The sequence below is a fragment of the Eschscholzia californica genome, unplaced genomic scaffold (genome assembly GCF_041429995.1).
Source record: "Eschscholzia californica isolate CP2 unplaced genomic scaffold, dmEscCali1.0.p SCAF_6, whole genome shotgun sequence".
Classification (NCBI taxonomy): Eukaryota; Viridiplantae; Streptophyta; class Magnoliopsida; order Ranunculales; family Papaveraceae; genus Eschscholzia; species Eschscholzia californica.
The window spans coordinates 5303747-5324873 of NW_028238483.1; the positions used below are offsets into that span (position 1 = coordinate 5303747).

General features: G+C 37.6%; 2 protein-coding genes across 3 annotated transcripts; both read right to left on the reverse strand.

Moving 5' to 3' along the window:
- Positions 1 to 13390: 13390 nt before the first annotated feature.
- Positions 13391 to 14374, reverse strand: LOC147530958 (uncharacterized). The gene has a single exon (XM_086649700.1). It carries the CDS (start codon positions 14372 to 14374, stop codon positions 13391 to 13393), a length of 984 nt encoding a protein of 327 aa, XP_086505826.1.
- A 1691-nt stretch (positions 14375 to 16065) lies between these two features.
- LOC147530959 (protein RMD5 homolog) lies at positions 16066 to 19264 on the reverse strand. Of its 2 annotated transcripts, none has more exons than XM_086649371.1 (3): positions 19034 to 19264; positions 18588 to 18628; positions 16066 to 17610 (listed from the first exon to the last, which is right to left on the reverse strand). In XM_086649371.1, the coding sequence occupies exon 3, from the start codon at positions 17603 to 17605 to the stop codon at positions 16451 to 16453; it is 1155 nt and encodes a 384-aa protein (XP_086505497.1). In that variant the 5' UTR covers positions 17606 to 17610; positions 18588 to 18628; positions 19034 to 19264; the 3' UTR covers positions 16066 to 16450. The 2 variants fall into 2 exon arrangements, with proteins under 2 accessions (XP_086505497.1, XP_086505498.1); XM_086649372.1 differs by having other exon boundaries at positions 16066 to 17606; positions 19034 to 19249.
- Positions 19265 to 21127: the final 1863 nt, after the last annotated feature.

A 21127-nucleotide genomic window follows, 5' to 3' on the forward strand; every position in this document is an offset into this window, starting at 1 on the left:
CGATCGATGGTTTTAGGGGTTCTCTTGAAATCTTTCCCCTTCGCCTAATCTGCGGAAATAAATTTCTCTTCTTAGGAATCGTGATGATAGAGAAAGAACGAGAAAGATTTAGCCAAAAGTGAGGAAAGTGAGAAATAGTGAAGATAGAGAAAGAAAATGAGATTTAACCTAGAAAAAGGAGAAAGATGTGAGAGATAAAAGGAGATAAGAGAAATGGTGGTGACGGTGTTGGTAGTAGTAAGTGGAGAGAGAATTTTGAAAAAAAAATGGGTTATTTCCCTAATGGCCCCAACATTGTGACCAGCTTCCCGCTTGGCCCCCTACTTTACGAAAAATACCCATATGGCCCCCTTCTGTTATAACACCGTCACTCTCTCTCCTCCATCATGTTTTCTCTCTCTCTGCCAAGTCATGCAACATCATCTGTTACGCCACCTCATCACCTTCTCCGGCGAGAGTCGCCTGCCGGCCAATTTCCGGCCGGCGACTTCAAACCTAAAAAAAAAACTTTTTTTTTCTCTTCCTCTCTCTCTCTCTAAATTTTTTTTTTCTAGAGAGAGAGAGAAGATTCATCACGAACAGACCTGTTCGTGATGAATCTTCTCTCTGTCTCTAGATCTAACAGTTTTAGAGAGAGAGAGAAGAAAGAAAAAAAAAAAAATTTAGAGAGAGAGAGGAAGAGAAAAAAAATTTCTTTTTTTTTATAGGTTTAAAGTCGCCGGCCGGAAATTTGCCGGCCGGCGACTCTCGCCGGAGAAGGTGATGAGGTAGCGTAACAGATGATGTGGCATGACTTGCCAGAGAGAGAAAACATGATGGAGGAGAGAGAGTGACGGTGTTATAACAGAAGGAGCCCATATGGATATTTTTCGTAAAGTAGGGGGCCAGGCGGGAAGCTGGTCACAAAGTTGGGGGCCATTAGGGAAATAACCCAAAAAAAATAGCTGATAATACCGGCGTGGAGAGAACGGTTGTAGAAGTTGGCAGGAAAGAAAAGGGACCAAAATATTCCATTTGAAATTTTGTAACCTGAAAATTTTTATCGCAAAGGAAACCTGAATTTAGTTATGTCCAAAATGCAAGGAAGGATTTTTTATACATGTATGAACGAAAAGCAATGACATTTTATCAGGCATTTATTAACCGATAACATTTTAATGGAAAAGAAGGTTTATTTTAAAAATCTTCTAAGACAAAAACAAAAATAATGGTGAAAACCTAAATTCTTACTCTCTTCTACTTCATTGTTAAGAAAAACATAGACTTCCAAAGAAAAGAACGTTGGGAAAAAATTACTTCAACCTCGTTTGGATTTATCTCTGTGGACGCTATTATACAATTTTTTTTTTTTTTGCTCCTGGTGAAACTATCAAACAAAAGGTATTTGGTCTTAAAATGTCTCTTATTATCGTGGAGAGGAGTAGAAATTTTATTTATAATTTTTTAGTTTGTAGTCCAAAAACCTACACCTAAACACACTTTTAGTCCACCATAACCCTAATATGAAATATTAAACCAAAATATTAATTTAAATGAAAATCTAGTCTAAATGGTTCCATCTCTGTAGAAAATACGAATCTCTAGGTTTCATACTAAATTACGATACCCATAATGACCTTATATATAAGACAATACCTTCTTTTGAATATAAATCCCCAAAATTCTATTTCCTTTTTTATCTTCCACTTTCTCTCTCCAATCTCCTCCCAAATAACAGAAATCATTTATTCTCTCTCTCTAAAACCGAAACCCAAACCCTCTATTTTCTCTCTCTAAAACCGAAACCCTTTCATGATTCAAAAACCATTATTCATTCTTCATTTTTGAAGCTCAAAATCTTCTTCCAATCTATTTCACCAACTCAATCCGCCATCGTTTATTTCGAATTTCATCATCAAATAAACAGGTTCGTATTCATGAGAAGATCAACAACTGCTTGTAATGAATAATGGTTTAAAGATGCATCTTTTTGTTTAATGTTCTTCATCATCATCTTTAAACATATCCATGGGTTTCATTGTAAGTTGTTTCATCTAATTCGTTTGAACGTTAAATCTGTGTTTATATTTCATTATCTTCGATTATGATATCATTGTCTCTATCTCTTTTGTTAATTTTCATTAGTTTTAGGTTTTAGATTTGATTGTTAAAACCTCTGTTGTAATCAGATGAAGGTTTCCATACCATTCGATTGTAACAGATTTTATATTATAATAATTTTACCAAACATTATGTGTATTTTATTACACATAACATGTTATGCCAATTGGGGTTTAATGTGATCCATACGAGTAATCAAGCAGAAGCAATAGGAAATAATGAACAATCAAGAACAGAACACAAAGATTTACGTGGTTCGGTTGGTGAAACCTACTCCACGGCGACAATGACGCGATGATTTCCACTTTGATAAGCAAACAAGTTTACATAAGAGATTTCGTGAGATTGTGCTACTGATATCTCCTTAGGGTTTAGTTTATATAGCCACTAAACCCTAACCCCACCGCCTCAACCGACTCTCTCTCTCTACAACCGACATTAAACATGGAGACGCTAACACTAATAACCGACATAAGTCTAGCTTCGCATTCCAGCTCTGCCTCGGAGCCCTACTTCGCATACCAGCCCTGTCTCTGTAATCAGCTTCACATACCATTGCCTTGTAAGCGGGTTGCGGGTCGTAAACTGGGTTCGATACCAATCCATATTCGAGTCACTTCTAACAATTCTCCACCTTGACTTGAATATGCTCCTCTTGACTTAAATCTTTCACCATCATAGCTCAGCGCCTCTAAGCCATCTTCGCTCCAACCCTCGTAGGACTAACATCTGGAGATCCCAATCAAGTCTAAGCAATGCTTAAACTTGAAAGTTGTAACTGCCTTGGTCAGCATATCCGCTGGATTATCTGCCGTTGAAACCTTCTTCATCGTGATCTTCCCTTGTTCAGTTACGTCCTTGATAAAGTGATACCTTACGTCAATGTGTTCAGTTCTCTGGTGAAACATCTGATTTTTGGTCAAATGAATAGCACTCAGGTTGTCGCAGAAGACCTCTGTCACATCCTGCTTCGGGCCCAAATCCCGAACTAGACCACTCAGCCATATTCACCGCCTCTGTTGCTGTCATGTACTCAGCTTTCGCTATAGACAGAGCTACTACCGACTGCAGCACTGCTCTCCAACTAATGGCACTCCCGTAGAGTGTGAAAGTATAGCCCGTCAGCGACCTCTTCCTATCAAGATCCCCCGAAAAATCCGAATCTACAAATCCAACTATCGAACCCGAAGTGCCAGCCCTTCTGTTGTAAACCATCCCAAGCTCCGCCGTTCCTCCCCGATACCACAAAATATTCATTTCATAGCCTGCCGATGACCTCTCTCAAGTCTGCCCATGTATCTGCTTACTACACTAACAGCCTGTGAAATATCAGGCCTTCTGCACACCATAGCATACATAATGCTACCTACTGCATTTGCATAAGGCACCTGATGAGCCTAAAAGGTTACCCTAAATAGGTCACCACCCGCAAGTGCACGGGCGTCAAGTAATAGTTCCGGTAAGACCGGTTCGTTCCTCAGAGACTAAGTCAATCTATTCTAAAATCCTATAACTAATAAGGTTTTCTTTTGAAATTGATTTTTGTGATGAGACGATAAAAATAACAAACTTGATTAAAACAACGGAAATATAATTAATGGAGAAACTTATGAGGAGAAAACCTAGGATTTCAGAATCCACCTTATCATGTATGTAAAATGACCTAATTCTTCACAACTTAAATCTTTTTATAACTCAAGAGAAGGTAACCATTCGTACCAAACCTCGGATAATAATAATCTTTCAAAACGACATACACATCTATTATTTTAATTTCGAGACAAATATTTAAGAGATGCTCCAACTATTGCTTATCAAACCCTAAGTATGATACATTAAAGACACTAAGTCTAAACATGTAACATCAAAATGTAAGCATAATCAATGAAGGAGTTACTATGAAACAAGTGCAAAGAAATTAAATTTGTCTATCAAAGCACATCAAAGATTTTTATCGTGAGAAAAATGTCATTCCTTCATACAAAACTAAGGCTTCATCCTAAACCTAGATTAGATGATTAGCTACTCATCACTAAAGAGATCATATTCATGGTAGGAGAGATAAAAATCAATAAAATAAGTGAGGGAGAAAGAATCGGAGAAGAAAACACCTTTTTTCACGCAATTTTCCCTCTGCGCAGCTAAACAGACTCTTAGGGAAGTGTATTTTCCTTCTGGTTTTGCTGAATTCTGCCAAACAGACCCTTAGGAAAATAATTTTCTCGTCTTTCCGGAAACGATTTCCTGATGAGAAAATTATTTTCCTCGACTGGTTTTTTTCTCTCTCTACTGTTTTCTCCTTCTTTCTCTCTAAACTTTCTCCTTCTTTCTCTAATACAATAATATAACTCTCTCTTTCTCTCTCTAACCGAACAGTAAAGAAAAGAGAAGAAAAAGATAAAAAATAATGAAATTTTATAATTGATTCAATCTCTCTCTCTACAAATCAGTAGCCTTCTCTCTCTAGTTCTCTTTCAATCTGACCTTCTCTCTCTCACAAAGAGAAGGATTAGAAGAAGAAAAAGAAACAAAGACAGAAACTCTAACTCTCCAAATTCTCTTTCTCTCTCTAGCTCTCGGCTTTACAGTGTTTTAATGGCCGAGATGTTTTTCTCCTCTCTCTCTTAACCTCTGTCTCTCCTTCTTTAGTCGTCGAGAGCTGTCCCAGCCGAGTTCCCCTCCAAAATGTCTCTGTTTCTCTTTATAAGAAACCGAGAGTTCCCAACTTCTCTCTCGGTTTCCATCTCTTTCTCTCTTCTTTCTGTTTTTAAAAACTTTCTATAACTCTTCACTCTCTTTCCTTTCTTGTTGAAGAGAATATCTCTTTCTATAATTACTTCGATTTCTATAATTACTTCGATTTCTTTCTCTCTCTGTTCTTTATCTCTCTCTACTGTTTCTTAATGAAGAATGGAGAGGATAAGAGAGAAAGAGAAAACCCGTGATTTGATGTGGCCCAACCAGTAAGCACAAGCTGGAGCTGACGTTGGTAGTTAAGATGGGACGATCGAGTGAGTTGCAGCCGAATAAAGCTTATGTAACACGCCGGATAAGATGAAAACACACGGTGGAGATTACATAGGTCTGTTCAAACTGAATGGTCGTGTGATCAAGACCAGTGGTCCCGAGACGAAACCGAAGTTGTACCGAAATTTTGAATGAACGTTCGGATTTGTGCCGCCTGTTATTGAAAGATGTATGTTGACCTTATTTTGACCCGAACTTTGACTTGTTATAATTTTTGCACCTGAACTCCGATTTCACTTCTGTTTTCACCCACGAGTTCGTCTTGGGCTATACTTTTCACTAGAGCACTAATGTTCACCAAAATAACCAGAATCTCCAAATGACCAAAATGCCCTTTTATGTGTCTTTCTCTCGTTTTTATCTGTTTTTCGTGCTCAATTACTTAGAAGACACCTGAGTAAGAGAAACAAGCAATTCATCAGAGTAAAGGCTCAAAATAGACTAACTAGCCCAAATTAAGAGATTCAGATGAGGCATTTTCATGACTCATCAGCACCCGAGACATGTACTCCGTTTCGTCATCAATTGTCGGTGACAGTTCACCCGAAAGCTTGAAGTGTGCTGCTAATGGAGTACCGATAGGTTTTGCCTCAGTCATACTAAAACGTTCCAACACCTTCTCGATGTACGTTTTCTGAGACAAGAACAGTTTCTCAACATATCTGTCTCTCCGTATCTCCATACCCAGTATCTTACTTGAGGCACCCAAGTCTTTCATCTCAAACTCACCCTTTAACTGATCCTTTAACATGTGAATTTCCGACATATCCTTGCAAGCTATCAACATGTCATCCACATGTAGGAGTAGATACACATAAGAACCATCTGATAGTTTCATGTGGTACGCACAACTATCGTACCTGCTTTTATCATTGCCGTTTTCAACGATAAACGTGTCAAAACGCTTATAACACTGCCTGGGAGACTGTTTCAGTCCATACAAGGACTTCTTCAGCAAACAGACATGGTCTTCTTTCCCGAGAATCTCAAACCCCTCTGGTTGACGCATATAGATTTGTTCCTTCAACTATCTATGTAAGAACGCAGTCTTAACATCAAGTTGCTCCAATTCCATATCATACAGAGCAACCATAGCAAGTAATACTCTAATAGAGTTATGTTTAACAACAGGAGAAAATACCTCATTGAAGTTTATCCCTTCTCGTTGTGTAAACCCCTTAGCTACTAACCGTGCTTTGTATCGTGCATCTTCCACCCCTGGGATTCCTTCCTTCTTCTTGAAAACCCATTTGCTACCAAAAATCTTCTGACCCTTAGGTTGTTCGGCTAATTCCCAGGCCCGGTTCTTCCGAAGAGACTCGATTCATTCATGGCAAAGATCATTCCCTAGATTCATCACTCCTCATAGCTTTTTCGTAGGTGCATGGTTCACCTCTATCAATGCTTTCTCCCATATTAAGTGCAAATGAAACCATATCTGCCATTCCATACCTTTTCGATGCCTGAATGTCTCTTCTTCCCCTATTCCTCGCAATACTGTAGTGAACCACCTCTGGTTCATCTTCCTCAGCTTGCTCATCTAACCTGAGGCCGAACCTCTTCCGAAGTGTCTATCTCAAACTCCACATGTTTTCCACGATCTTCCTGCTCCACCTGTTTACCAACACCCTCTCGAGCATTTACAGGCGTTACCTTCTGAGTTACCATGGCAAACTCATCAAAAGTAACATCTCTACTGATAAGAGACTTCTTTTATTTTCCATCCGTATTCCACAACCGATAACCTTTCACCCCGGGCTCATAACCAAGAAACACACATTTCTTAGCCCTCGGATCCAGCTTACCTTCTTTAACATGTGCATACGCCGGGCAACCAAAAATCCTTAAGTTCTCATACTTTGCAGGATAACCAGACCACACCTCATCAGGAGTTTTACACTCAATAGATATACAGGGTGAAATATTTACCAGATATGTTGCCGTGTTCACTGCTTCAGTCCAGAACACCTCCGGCAACCCTGCATTTGAAAGCATACAACGAGCTTGTTCCAATAGAGTTATGTTCATACTCTCCGCCACACCATTCTGTTGTGGTGTGTTTCTGACTGTATGGTGTCTCACAGTCGCTTGGTCTACACAGAACCTATTAAACTTGTTTCCAAAAAATTTCATGCCATTGTTAGTCCTTAAGCGTTTGATCGATTTTTCAGTCTGCTTCTCGATCAAGGTCTTCCACTGCTTGAACTTGATGAATGCCTCACCTTTGCATTTCAGTATATAGACCCATACTTTCCTGGAAAAATTATCTATCAAGGTTAACATGTATCTACCCCCACCATGTAAGCTAACCCGGGAGGGACCCCAAAGATCTGAATGGATGTATTCCAGAGTTCCTTTGGTAGTATGAACCACTGTACTGAACTTTACCGGACACTGCTTCCTGGAGACACAATGTTCGCAGAATTCTAATTTTCCAACCTTCTGCCCACAGAGTAAACCCTGTTTGCTCAGTATAGACATCCTCCTTTCACTCATATGCCCTAACCGCATGTGTCATAGCTTGGTAGTCTCAACTTTCTTGTCTGATGATAATACTGCTACAGATCAGTAACAGTGTTACCCTATAGCACATATAGACCATTCTTTTTCAACCCCTTTATAAATGTAAGACTCCCCTTAGAAATCCGAAGAACACCAGCTTCAATAGTATATTTGCAACCATTATCATCCAGAGTTCCCAAAGAGATTAGATTCCTCTTCAAATCTGGAACATGTCTGATGTCGGTTATAGTCCCCACAACACCATCGTGGATCTTGATCTGAAAAGTACCAATCCCAACCACCTTACAAGGAGCGTCGTTTCCCATTAACACCTTACCTCCATTAATGACTGTGTAAGTGGAAAACCATTCCTCATGAGGACATACATGGAATGTACAACCAGTATCCAAAATCCACCTATCTTCAGCGAAGCAGGCATTGATCGCCAGAACCATAGCTTCATCAACTCTTCAATGATTGCCAAGACACTAGCATCATCTTCTTCGATGACTGTTGCCTCACCTAGCTTCTTCCTAAGCTCAGGAAAATTCTTCTTGAAGTGTCCCTCCTTCTTACAATTATAGCCTCTGTACTTCTTATGTTTCGATTTAGACCGTGAATGACCCTTCCCATCGACCACATGCTGCGACCTTCCCCTTACAACCAAACCATCTCCTGAGCTGTTTTCATCCATTGACCTTAGTCTCAACTCCTTCATGTTCAATGCTGCTTTAACATCCTCAAAGGTTGTGGTTGTTTTACCAGACATAAAAGAATCAACAAAGATTTCATATGATGGTGGCAGGGATGCAAGCAATAATACTGCCTTATCTTCTTTTTCGAATTTGACATCTATATTTGCCAAATCTAAGAATACTCGGCTGAGTTCATCCATATGGTCGTTCAATGATTCCCCTTCTAACATCTGTAAACTAAATACTTTTTTCTTCAGATACAAACGATTAGTTAGAGATTTCGCCATGTACCTTTGAAGGAGTTGAAGGAGATGTCCTTCGACCAAGGTGACAATGCAAACAATTTGTCGGATAGGACAATTGATGTGGAAGATCATCAAGTCCGATTGATTTAGGGATCGTAGAGTTGTAGCTAGAGACCAACTACGATCGTCGAATTACGAAGTAATTCTCGGCTAACTTCGATCGGATCCTACAATGGGTTACACATAAGAGTGTCAAATTGATCTAGGATATGACTAGTGGGAGTGAGATATAACAATAGGAATGGCCCATAAACATATCTCATAGGCCTAAAAAGGAATTAGGCAAAGATAGTACAAAAAGGCCAAAAATAGGGTTTTTGGGCCTTAGCCGATTCAGGCACTTCTAGGGCTCGGATTGGGCTGAAATTTTGAGGGAAGATTTATGACATATCCAGAAGTATGCATGCAAAATTTCGTGGTGTTTGAACACTTCCTCCTTAGGTAATTGAGAAAATATCAATAGTTGCTATTTTCGACAATTTCCTTAAATCTTATTCTAAAGGGTGTTTTAGGAAACCGAAAAAGAGGTGGATTCTTATTAGGGTTCTATATAAAAACTCTTAGAACAGAGAATAAGGTGTGGAATTTCTCTCTAAGCTTTCTTACTCTACCATATCAAGTAGAGAGGAGAAAGTGAGCTAATTCCCATTAACTATCTATCTAGTCAAGAAGAAAGGAGTTCTTCTTCCAACCACCATTGGTGTGCTAGCTAAACAACAAGGTGGGAGATCAATTTAATTGCTCGTGTCCCAAGTAGAGGAGCTATGCTTGAAGCTCTTGGTCTTCTCATAAGCAATTGGAAAGGTTCGAGGGAAAACTAGCGAATAAGGTATTTATCTTTCTAGTTTTACTTAGTATTATTATGGGCTTATGCATGTGATCCTGGGAATACTAGTGTAGACATTAGATGTCTTATTTCCTCTATAAACACTAGTAGAAGGGTGTAAAACCCAACAACCTTGTCTCTAGCTTACTCCATATCCCATCGATTGTAGTTTCCGTCACTACTTCCCCCAAGAACTCATTGCTCAAACAGAGTAGAATCTGACCATGAAATCTTCCTTCTCTGCTTTTGAAAGTGGTTCAGCAAGTCCAGCCTTCCCATCCAACGTCTTCAGCAGACACTGTTGAACTATTACTGCTTGCATCTTAATCTTCCAAAGATTAAAATAGTTACTTCCATCGAACTTCTTTATCTCGTATTTCGCCATCACAGAAACCTCAAAACCTCAGCTTTGATCCCAGTTTGTTATGCCAATTGGGGTTTAATCTGGTCAATACGAGTAATCAAGCAGAAGCAATACAAAATAAAGAACAATCAAGAACAGAACACAGAGATTTACGTGGTTCGGTTGGTGAGACCTACTCCACGACGACAACGGCGCGATGATTTCCACTATGATAAGCAAACAAGTTTACACAAGAGATTTCGTGAGATTGTGCTACTGATATCTCCTTAAGGTTTAGTTTATATAGCCACTAAACCCTAATCCCACTGTCTCACCGACTCTCTCTCAACAACCGACACTAAACATGGATACGCTAACACTAATAACCGACATGCCTAGCTTCGCATTTCAGCTCTGTCTCGGAGTCCAGCTCTGCCTCGGAGCCCTGCTTCGCATACCAGCCCTGTCTCAGTTATCAGCTTCGCTAACGGGTCCAGAATTCGGCGCCGAGACATTGCCTTGTAAGCTAATGGCGGGTCGTAAACCAGGTTCGATACCAATCCATATTCGAGTCACTTCTAACATAACACATATTATTTCACATAACAGTAGTCGTCTTATTCAAAATAAAGTACAGTTTTTATTGAACATATCATGTTTTCCAATTACAGAGAATTGTTCATAAATTATACATTATTTATGAATAAAAACACATTATTTCTAGTGGACATATATCTACCTGAACACATTTTAGATAAGTACTAAGCAAGTTATTAATCTATTATTGTTACATAGGTACACTGCTATATTTTCACAATTATCCGAGTCATTCAACAACCAGATCCGATATGCTAGGGTACTTTCAATTACGACGATAGTGGATGCAATTCGTATGCTTATAATGGAGCTGATGAACTTCAATCGCGAGTTAAATCAAGAACCACCTACTTCAACAAGTTTATTTCATGTTCACTTTCTTCATCAGCAACTCTATCACTTACCTGTATCAAATGAATAACATTAGTAAATATATTCTGTGTAAGATGTAAAATATCTAATAAATAACATATTATTTATATATTGTTTTAAACAAAAACATTACCATAATGTATTTTGTGTCAAACAATATACATTATTTACAATGGACTATATATTTATGTCAAAAAATTTCAATCAATATGTATTATTTCATATAAAAATCATGTAATGGTTCCATCAATATATATATTTTCTAGTTCAACACAAACCAGATCTTTCTTCATTCCATCAATCTCCTGCACATGCATAAACAAGTTAACTTTTTTTACATTATTCGAAATTTTATATAAATTACCAGTATTTCAATATTAAATACACTGTATGAAAATCAGAAACCCATTTTTTCTCTATAAACTTTCATTCTTACAAAAAACATATACGAAAAATAAGAATAAAAAAACTAAATCTGAAAACCCTAAAAAATTCTGGTCGATCGATCTTTCAAGTAGAGAGAAAGATAGATTTTGATTTTTGAAACTTAGAGAGAGAAAGTAAAAAGAAATTCCTTTTTCGTAGCCTGAATCACCGTTTATAAGGTGTTGTTTGGATTTTTAGAAGAGAGAGAAAGATATATTATGTTTCCTAATCTGAAAGTAAGAGAGAGAAAGTGATATATACATTACCTATTTTAAACCCCAAATCACGCTGATTTGTTGTCGTAAATTTTCTGCTCCAGCTGGGCTAAAAAATGAGTGGCAATTTTTGTGGGATATGGATGGAATTTAGTTTATCTAAAAGAGGGTATTAGGGTCTAAAATGAAAAAGGACTAAAAACTTTTTTTCCAAGAAGATTGGACCTTAATCCCTTTTTAAACTTTATTTTAGCCTAAACCCAAGGAATGAAACTTCGGTTTCGGTGGAAGTTTCGGTGGGTCCAAATGTGGAAACGTTTCGGTCTGTGTGGAAATTTTACATTTTTGCCTAAATGTTAGAAATATGATAAAATTGTATATAACAAGTCTTTTTAACCATAACTAAGCTTAAACAGATGTAATCTTCATTTGAACAATAGTTTATAATGTAAAACTGTAAATTACCTCCATTTTGTTATATTAGACATTAAAACCAAAATGATCTCCTACCCCCTTCATCACCGTCGTTTGGACGTACATGAGATTCATTTCCCATAGCATTGCAATATTCATCCCATGACATTCGACTTCGGAACCAATTCCGATATTGTTCAATCTGTGTCACGTATTGCTCTTGACGAATTCCGCATAGTGGTCCAATTAAGGGATATTGATGGTAAACAGGAAAACTTGGTTGTTGAGGTATAAACATTGACGGTCGTTCATCTTCACTAGTGTTCCAAGAAATATGACTTGGGTAGTTATATCCAACTGATGCAGATGAACTATCGTAACCATAAGAGCTATTGTCGATACCCATACTACTAAAAGTATCTGTAACATCGTCAACATTAGTTCTCCAAGAAGTATCTACGACATTCATACCAGTCAATTGGTTTTTCCTTCGACGAGAATATGATACAGGTTTAGTTGGTCTCGGTGGGACTCCGTGATCATGATCTTGCGTTGCATGATCAAAGTTGTGTTCCTCCGTGAAAGGGACATATCCTTCATTTCTCTCGTTACTATCTTCCTCAACATCATTACTCTCATTATTTTGTCTTCCATCCCCGTTTCCACTATCTCCTGACGACCTAGAAGGTGAATTAGTACTTGACGAACTTGTGTCCATCAAACGATTAACATTTTCAGCATGTGAGTTGCTCGTGTAGGAATCAGTATTTAACCCTAGTGTAGAAGCAATTTGAGAGCTTGGTCTATTGTTTGGCTCATCCATTTCAGGTTCTCCCACTTCTCTAACCCATTCATATAAGGAGTCTTCTTCACCTTCTTCACAGAATATATATGTTAGGTCTATAGGACCTGAATCTTGGTAGTCTTCTTTTTGGTGCTTAAGTCTTAGTCACATGTTTGTGAAGTCGTTCATGGCCAAGACGATATCTTCTTTGGCTATGTATAAGTCCAAACGTGCTCCAATTTCTTTCGCATCCGGATGAAGATGCGGTCTAAGCTAAAACCTGTATAGCAACTGATCTTAAGTTTAGAGCATCATTTCCATACAAGAGCCAGCACTCAGCTGCAAACACACGTACTTATTTAGGTTTGATTAATTGAATTATAATGAATTGTAAACGTTTGTTCCATTCACTACAAATATTTTACCTGGTTGAGTTATTTTACTTCCATTTATTGCAGTTTTTAGCTGTAATTTAATGACTCGGACAAAATGAATTCTTGTTTCCTCATGTTAAAAACATTTCAAAATATATGTGCACTAACCTCTAGTAGACAAGTTGCTTGTTCTTCTGGTAGTACCAGTTTTTCTATGACTTCCTCAACAGCGTTTAACAGATCCCCTCGAATCGAAAGACCATGTTCGTATTGGTAGCTAGGGTTAAGGTAATAGGCTACATTTTAGTTAAATAAATTTCATTAAACATTAAGTGAAGTAATTAATATTTAAAAAAATGAGAAGAACGCATAATTACCAGCTAGATGGAGAGGGTGTGTGAGATGCTTTTTCAAATGATCTTCAGATACGCCCTAGGAGAACGAGCAGCTTTTTCAAATTGTGTTTTCATTAGTTCCATAGCATAGTAGATGTATCCCATAGTAGGCTTTTTGTCGCCATCTACCAATCGAAAGACTTTTGCGATTGGCTCTAGTATATTGACAACAATATGCACCGAATCCCAAAATGTGTGTTTGTTTATTACTCCTTCTACTACTCTTCCTTCTGAACTATTAACACCCTCAAAAGCATGCCACTGTGGAGAAGCAACCATTTCTTTCAAAGAATGTTTTTTTTGTTGGAGAGACTCCAAAGCAATATAATTTGTGGCAAATTGTGTTAGCCCTGGACGAATTATATCGCCTCCACACTTATCTCTCATCAATGCAAGGATTATCGAATGGTTATATATAAATTTTGTTATTTGTCTTGCACGTTGCACAACTTTTTGTACCGTCTTCGTCTCTCCGATATCCTTTAGAATTAGATCGATGGAATGAGCTGCACATGGTGTCCAAAAAAGGTTGTAACGCCACATTAACCTTCTGACGGCCTTAACGTAATTGCTTCCGTTATCAGTCATAATTTGCACGACATTTTGTTCTCCTACGGACGGTACAACTTCTTCCATAAGTTTTTCGATGTAATCCGAATCTTTTTTGTCTTTTGATGTATCGATGGATTTGTGGAACATCGATTTTCCGTCACAATAAACCATGAAATTAATGATAGACAATCGAGTTGGTCCTGTCCACCCATCACACATGATGGTGACACCGTACGTCTTCCAATTCTTCTTTAGACCATCCATATACTCATTTAATTCTTCGACCTTGTCATCGAGAAATGGTCCCCTCAACTCATATGCAGTAGGAGGCTTTACACCTGGTCCAGCTCTAGCAATAGTATCAACCATGTTATCGTAATAAACATTGTTAGCAACATGTGGTGGAATTCCGTTAAAATGTATGAACTTCGAAATTGCTTTTCCCATCTTCTTTCTAATATTCCCGAACCCAAATGCCTCTTTATCCTTTTTTGTCTTCCACCTTGAGGTTCACTGAATGTGGGTCGACTGGTAACTCATCTCTTGGATTGTAAGTAGATGGTTGTCTAACACTCTGTGTTCTTGCGAAATCCCGTTGTCGTGACGTTGAACCCATGTTGACATTAGAGCTACCTCCTACATCGCAAGTGGATTGACTAAACGAACGTCTTTTGTCACCACTGCGACTATCGTGCAATGACCTTTTAACTGCTTTCCGGTATTGTTGATTCTCGACATCGTCATCGTTGCTATCAAGATCAACTGTTTCATTTTGTCTTTCTGGAAAAAGTCCATAACAGACTCTCGAAACTCCAAATTCATTCTGTCTCTCTTATTTTTTTCTTCAACACCGTGTTTTAGAATCCTGTTCATCTGAAGTCTAACTTTTTTTGGACACATCGGGCATTGAGCGACATTACCAAAACCGCCAGCTAGATGTTGTTTCAAACGAGTGACCCCTCCGGATCTTATAACTTTAGCGCAATAATTGCACTGAGATTTTTGTCGGTCGTTGTCTACTTGCGACCCATGCTGTCATCCTATGTCGTTTGATCTTCCTTTACGTGACATTTTTAAGAAAGAAATAAAAAAAATGTCAATAATAGGGCTAATTGGCAATAGATTATGTTAGTTAAATAGCTAATCTGTAACATAGTCGGTTAGTGAGAGGGGCAATTTGCAATAATAAAGTTAATCTGCAATAAAATGTTAATTTAAGGACTAATCTGCAATAATATCAGATATTTCAGGGATTAAAATAAAACAAAATAAAAATCAGGGGGTCAAAATAAATGAAACATCAATTTTGATATACCTGTTAAACAGTAAAAAATCAGATCCCTTAAATCCCAATTTCTATCGTCTTCTTCCTATTTCTTCTGTTTAAACGACTCGTCTCTCTCTAGAATTAGCTTCAACCAAACCTTATTCCTCTCTCTCTCTAGATTTTCTTCAACCCAACTTTTTTCCTCTCTCTTTATAGATTTTCTTCAACCAAACCTATTTCCTCTCTCTCTAGATTTTCCTCCAAACAATCAAATGAAGAACTAAATGAAGAAATCAAGAACAAGTAAAAGTAAAAACCAGAGAAGATGAAGAAGAAAAAACTAAGGTATGAGTTCAATAGTTTTTTTTATAAATAGAACTCATCAACCCCGACAAATAAATTCGAATCTTGTCTCTTGGCTGTTCCTTCAATAATTTCTGCTTTTCTTTAAAGGGAACAGTAGATCAACTAGGGTTTCTGATTTTTTTTTTTCAGTTTTCGAAATTTTGGTCAGATTTCGGTGACACGAAAAATGTGTAGGTGTATTTTCACGTCGGTAGGGTGAAAAACCGAAAAATTTCGGCCCTGATTTTTCGAAATTTCGTTCCTTGCCTAAACCCCATGAACCATATTTATTATAGAAAAAGATTAAGAAAGAAAGTATTTGGTCCTAAAAAATTTCTTACTATTGTTTTTTATTAAATGTTTATCAACTGAATAATTGTGTTTTAATGTTACATTCATTAACAAGTTAGGCTTTCAACAAAAAGGAAAAAACACGTTTTTTCAAACTATTTGACAAGAAACAATTTGAGCAATTTTGCAGTTTTGTTTGGCATTTGTCGTCAACCCTCCCCTAAAGATAAAAACGTAGCAAAACAACTGTCCCATTCAAATTGATAACAATCTAAGAATACACCTAACTTAAAAGCTGTACATCTGAATTCCAACTCCAGAACCAAGTTTATGTTCTACTTCCCAGGCAGTCTAGACACTGCTTCTAAAATGGAAAACAAAACGAAACTGGTTCATTTTAGAAGTGGGCATACAGAATCATCATTAAGACAGAATTTCTATTTACATCTAAAGGTTATATTCTTCGTCCTTACAACATTAAACCAACATCCACCCACTCGTCCTCCCAACCCACTAACAGATAGTTCATGGAGAGAGATAGAGAGTCAGAGAGAGAGAGTTCACCAAGAGTTTATCGAGAGAGATTAGGAACATCAGACGAGAAAGATTCAGAATCTTCGTCAGAAATGGAGCTGCTTACACTGTGCCACTGTTGCCTCCTGGGGACAATACGGACACTTGAATGTGCGGGTACTGCTTTTCGAGAGCTTCACAATCGATTGCTTACACAAAACATGACCACAAGACATTAACATTGGTGGGTTTTCCTCACTCCCTTGATCTCTTGAGACAGGACATACAAATATAGAGTGAAACTGAAATTCCTTCCCGAGATCAACCGGCACTGGCAACTGCTTCATGGTTTGCCAATCTTGCTTCTTCGCAGCCATCACATTTGCGAGCTTTAGTAAAGTAGGCAACCCCTGAATCCCAGCTGATACTGCTATAGTAAAAGGGCTCTCACTGGACTGTCCTAAGAGACTGCAGAACTGCTCTGTCACTTCCTCAGATAATTTCTCCCAATGGGCAGGAGAGAGAAGCTCGGAATACGGGGAGTTGTTGAGTCGGCCGGCCCATAGTAGACAAGCCATTAACTTCTGGATTTCGGTTAAGTGAAGTGAAGCAAATGGAGCCAAGTAAGTCCTAGCATACTTGAGGGCATCACTTCTACTTCTGTTTTGCAGTATCTCCACAAATTGTAGTCTGCGAAGTTTCAGTTCTAGACTAGACCCGTTCTGTATGAGACGATCATGATTTGAAGAAGCCCAATTCAGTGCTGGATCAAGATTTCTCGAACCCATTGCTTCTAGTATTTTGTACATTTCTAAGAATGAGGATTTCAATGTCGTTATTTCTGGTTCTTTGGCTTCGTCTATGAAGCAATCACCGATATCAAACAGACCGAGACGGTAGAAGTGACAAGCAATGATTTGATTTATTGTGTGGGTATCAAAGTCAATACTCCTATAAGCTTTGGATATGTCAGGATTGAAAGACTTATCGAGAAGTTTTGCATACTTGCTTAATGCTACATTAAGCTCCTTCTGTGAACCTTCAAAACGGTTAAGTGGTCCTATCTCATTCAATTTGTTGTTCAATTCAGCTAGTATTGATTTTGGATTCACGAGAGTAGGATCTTGGATTGAGTGAATTCTTGCTAGTGTCTGTTCAATTTCTCGACCAACCTGATCAATAACTTCTTGGGCTACAGAAGAACAAACCCTTTGCTTCTTTGTGACACGATCAAAAGCATCTCTGATGGTACTAAGCTCCATTCTAGCTATCAAAGAGTAACATATCAATGTGAATAATAACAATACGCAGAGGCTAGAAGCCTAGGACACAATAAATCATACCAAACGACTTATGAGCACATATAAACATTAAAATAAACAACTTAAGACACCAGCGTCATAAAATATTAAAAGGACTTTGCATCTAAGTCTCCCAAAGACAATTACATGTAACTTAATTGATCTTTTCAGACCTTTAGGACAGGTTAACTAGCCACTTCATTTGGAGTTCAATCAGAGACAATCAGCTACTATGAGGAACAAATATTTTAAGGCCATCACATGTTTACAATTTAGATTGAATGAGTCGCCACAACAATCTCCTAATTGAACATGGGGCAAATTATAAAACGCAGATGCATTTCTAACATTGGGATCTTAACCCAAAGAGCTCCAAAACAAATAGTCTATAAAGGAGGACAGATTTTTTCAAATATAGCCGAATGACTGATTTGTTGGCCTATATACGCACACGTTAGTAGTGCATCCATGTAGAGATACAACAATCAATATCACTTTTTATCTGAAAAGCAGGTTTATCGGGGATGTGGTATGATCTCACGCGACGCGATAAACTACTTGGCCTCTAGCAATAAGTCAAAGGTGAATCTACCAGTAATAATTCTATGTCCTTGTTCACTTGCGAACTCTTATTCTGCAACTATAAACACAGACAAATAAGGGAAATGCACAATTGAAGTATAAAATCTTTTCGCTACATCTTTTAAAATGGTTGAATAAGCAAGGCCTCTCTCTAATTGAAAGCAGGCATGTCAGATACTCCAATAACTATAAACTACAACTTTTACCCCATAAATACTAGCCTCAGGCCTCGTAATAGCGGCACCTTGTACTAGTGACAGATTACCAATATTCATACTAATGTACATGTTATATGCTCGAAAAGCTACGATAACGAGTCAGAATATAACAGATGCTACAAAAATGAAAGAAACCAAAGTACCTTTCTAATAGTATTAGTCCCTTTGTCTTGACAATCACTTCCTGTAATAAACAAGCAAATTGTACAAGATATTAAGTAAAATCATAAATTCCACATCCTCAAAATAACTATCTAAATTTACACAGTAATCTAAATACCCAAACTAAGATTCTTCATATAAAGAAGTCAACACATAAGAAAGAACTCACTGCCAATTCTAATTATAGTACTCTCCTATCTAAAACCTATAGAGATCTAATTTCAATTTCCCACATACCCAATTAAACACATAAGAAAGAGTAAATCATGAAAACTTCAAGTTCTTGAGATAATTCAGATGGATGAAAAAGTTAAAAAAACAAACCACAAGTTCTTTATCAAAATAACACCGAGTGAAAGCTCACGAAACAAAAGAAGAAATTAACAACAGAGATAAAAGTTAGAGAGAAATTGAGAAAGAGATATACCTATCCAACGAAACCAATAAAGAAATCAGACGAAAAATCAAGGGTATATAATCAATAATTAGCACACAGTAATACAGAATAAGATGAAGGAATTTGGGTAAAAGAGGAAAGGCGAAAACCTAGAGAGAGAGAGAGAGAGAGGAGAAAGAAGAAAGAGGGATCTGAGGGAGACACGTTAATAGAAAAGACGCGAAGCGAAGGGATCTGATGGAGACCTTTCTTGTGAGGCTCAAAAACTTCGTCTAAAGGCAATTGATATTCTATAGGCACACACCCACTACCTTGAAGGCGGTCCAGCTTCTTTGACCATGCCATCTAAATGACTCGCCCTTAGAGCATCTCCAACGGGACACTCTAACAAACACCGTAAAAATCTAGTTGTTAAGTATCAATGAAGGTTCTCTTTCTTAAGAGCATCTTCAATGGGACACTCTAAAAGTCTAGTTGTCAAGTGTCAATGAAGATTCTATTTCCTAAGTGTCAATATAAATACTTTCTAAATTTTTTTTTGTCTCCAATGAAGATCTTTAAAATACATGTACTTAATGCACATGTCACTCTTTAATTCAATAGATAAAAAGTAGTTAAATAGTAAGAATTTATGTTGGTTAGAATTTTAAAGTAGCACTTAGAGGGTCTCAAGGATACGCTCTAATTTTAGATTGTCTCTCTTGAGAGTCTCTATTAATAAATGATCCACATCATCATAGAGTGTCTAGTAGAGTGTCCCATTGGAGAAGGTTTTTTGACAAAATCTCTATAAATCCTGAGTGGCACTCTAAGTTAGAGAGTTTGAGTGGGCCATTGGAGATGTTCTTAGAGCTAAGTATAAGAGCAGTATTTAAACATCAAACTTCCCCAAATGTAGGGTGTCTGCATCTTACTTTTTTACCTCCTTAAAGGACTAATCTTTGATGTCAGATCTTCAACAGAGCCCACGATAGATTCAAAGATGAATTCAATATAGGTGTTGAATCTGGTGGATATGAAATGTCAAATCTGAGATATATAGTCGAATGCTTTTTAAGTTAACCTAATTTCCTCTAGCGCAAAATTGATGATATTGAAGTGATTTTCTCGATTATCTTTTTGATGACAAAGATCCACGGTCAGATGATGAATATTCCTTCCGTGATTGATGAAACAAAGTCTAAAAAAACTTAGATACCACTTTGACGCTCAATTCAGTGGGGTGTTTGTAGTTTAGAAAATGAATTTAGAGGTTGAGTTTCGAAATTGGACCTTCTAACCCTTTATAGGGCAAACTGGTATGCTTATATAGGTTTGGTAGATCTAACCTAATGCTCGGCTGAGATGATGGGCTGGTAAAGCAATGGTCTTGATGAGAGCCACATGTTAGTGGTCGTTAGGAGGATAATAATCTATGATAGCGTATCTTCTGATATTGATACATCTTTTGTGTATGAAAAGTGGGGTGTTGACTCTTTTTATCCTTTCACGTCATTTTGCTCTGTTCAAATTGTTTTGGAGCTCGAAATGACTGAGCTCTTCTTGGTTGATTTTTCTGCCCCGAGCCTCTGATCAGACCAGGGCTAAGGTTGGGTAAGTCTCATTCTCAGATCTACCCTCCCGTGCCTCTAGGCAGTACGGGGCTCCAGGTGTCGAGTTGATTTACGCATACCTCCCTTACTGTTTAGAGACTCAAGGCAGAACTCTTATAAGAAATGACCTGGTTTTTTTTCTTGGCTTGTCCGTAAGCCAGGCCATGGTTTACGCACGTACTTCGTCAATCTGTTGACTTTGTGACTTTGTAAAAGCTGGCCAATATTTAACTCAACAACTACATTCAAAGTTTTAATTTCTCAAATTTTGATCATTCATTATGTTTATGAAAATTTAGTTTTTTCTTCGATAATTTTATTTCAATTTTCATTATTAGCTACAATATGAAATTTGCATTTTTTACGAAACGCCACCCCTTTGCTTTTTAAGATATAAAAGTACTTTTATGTAACGTATGAAATGACTCAAAATTATTATACACAAAACACAATGTTTTGTGCTGATTGGACAAACCCATGACAAATCTCAATAATTAATTGCATTTTCTATAATGCCTTTACCTTTTGATCT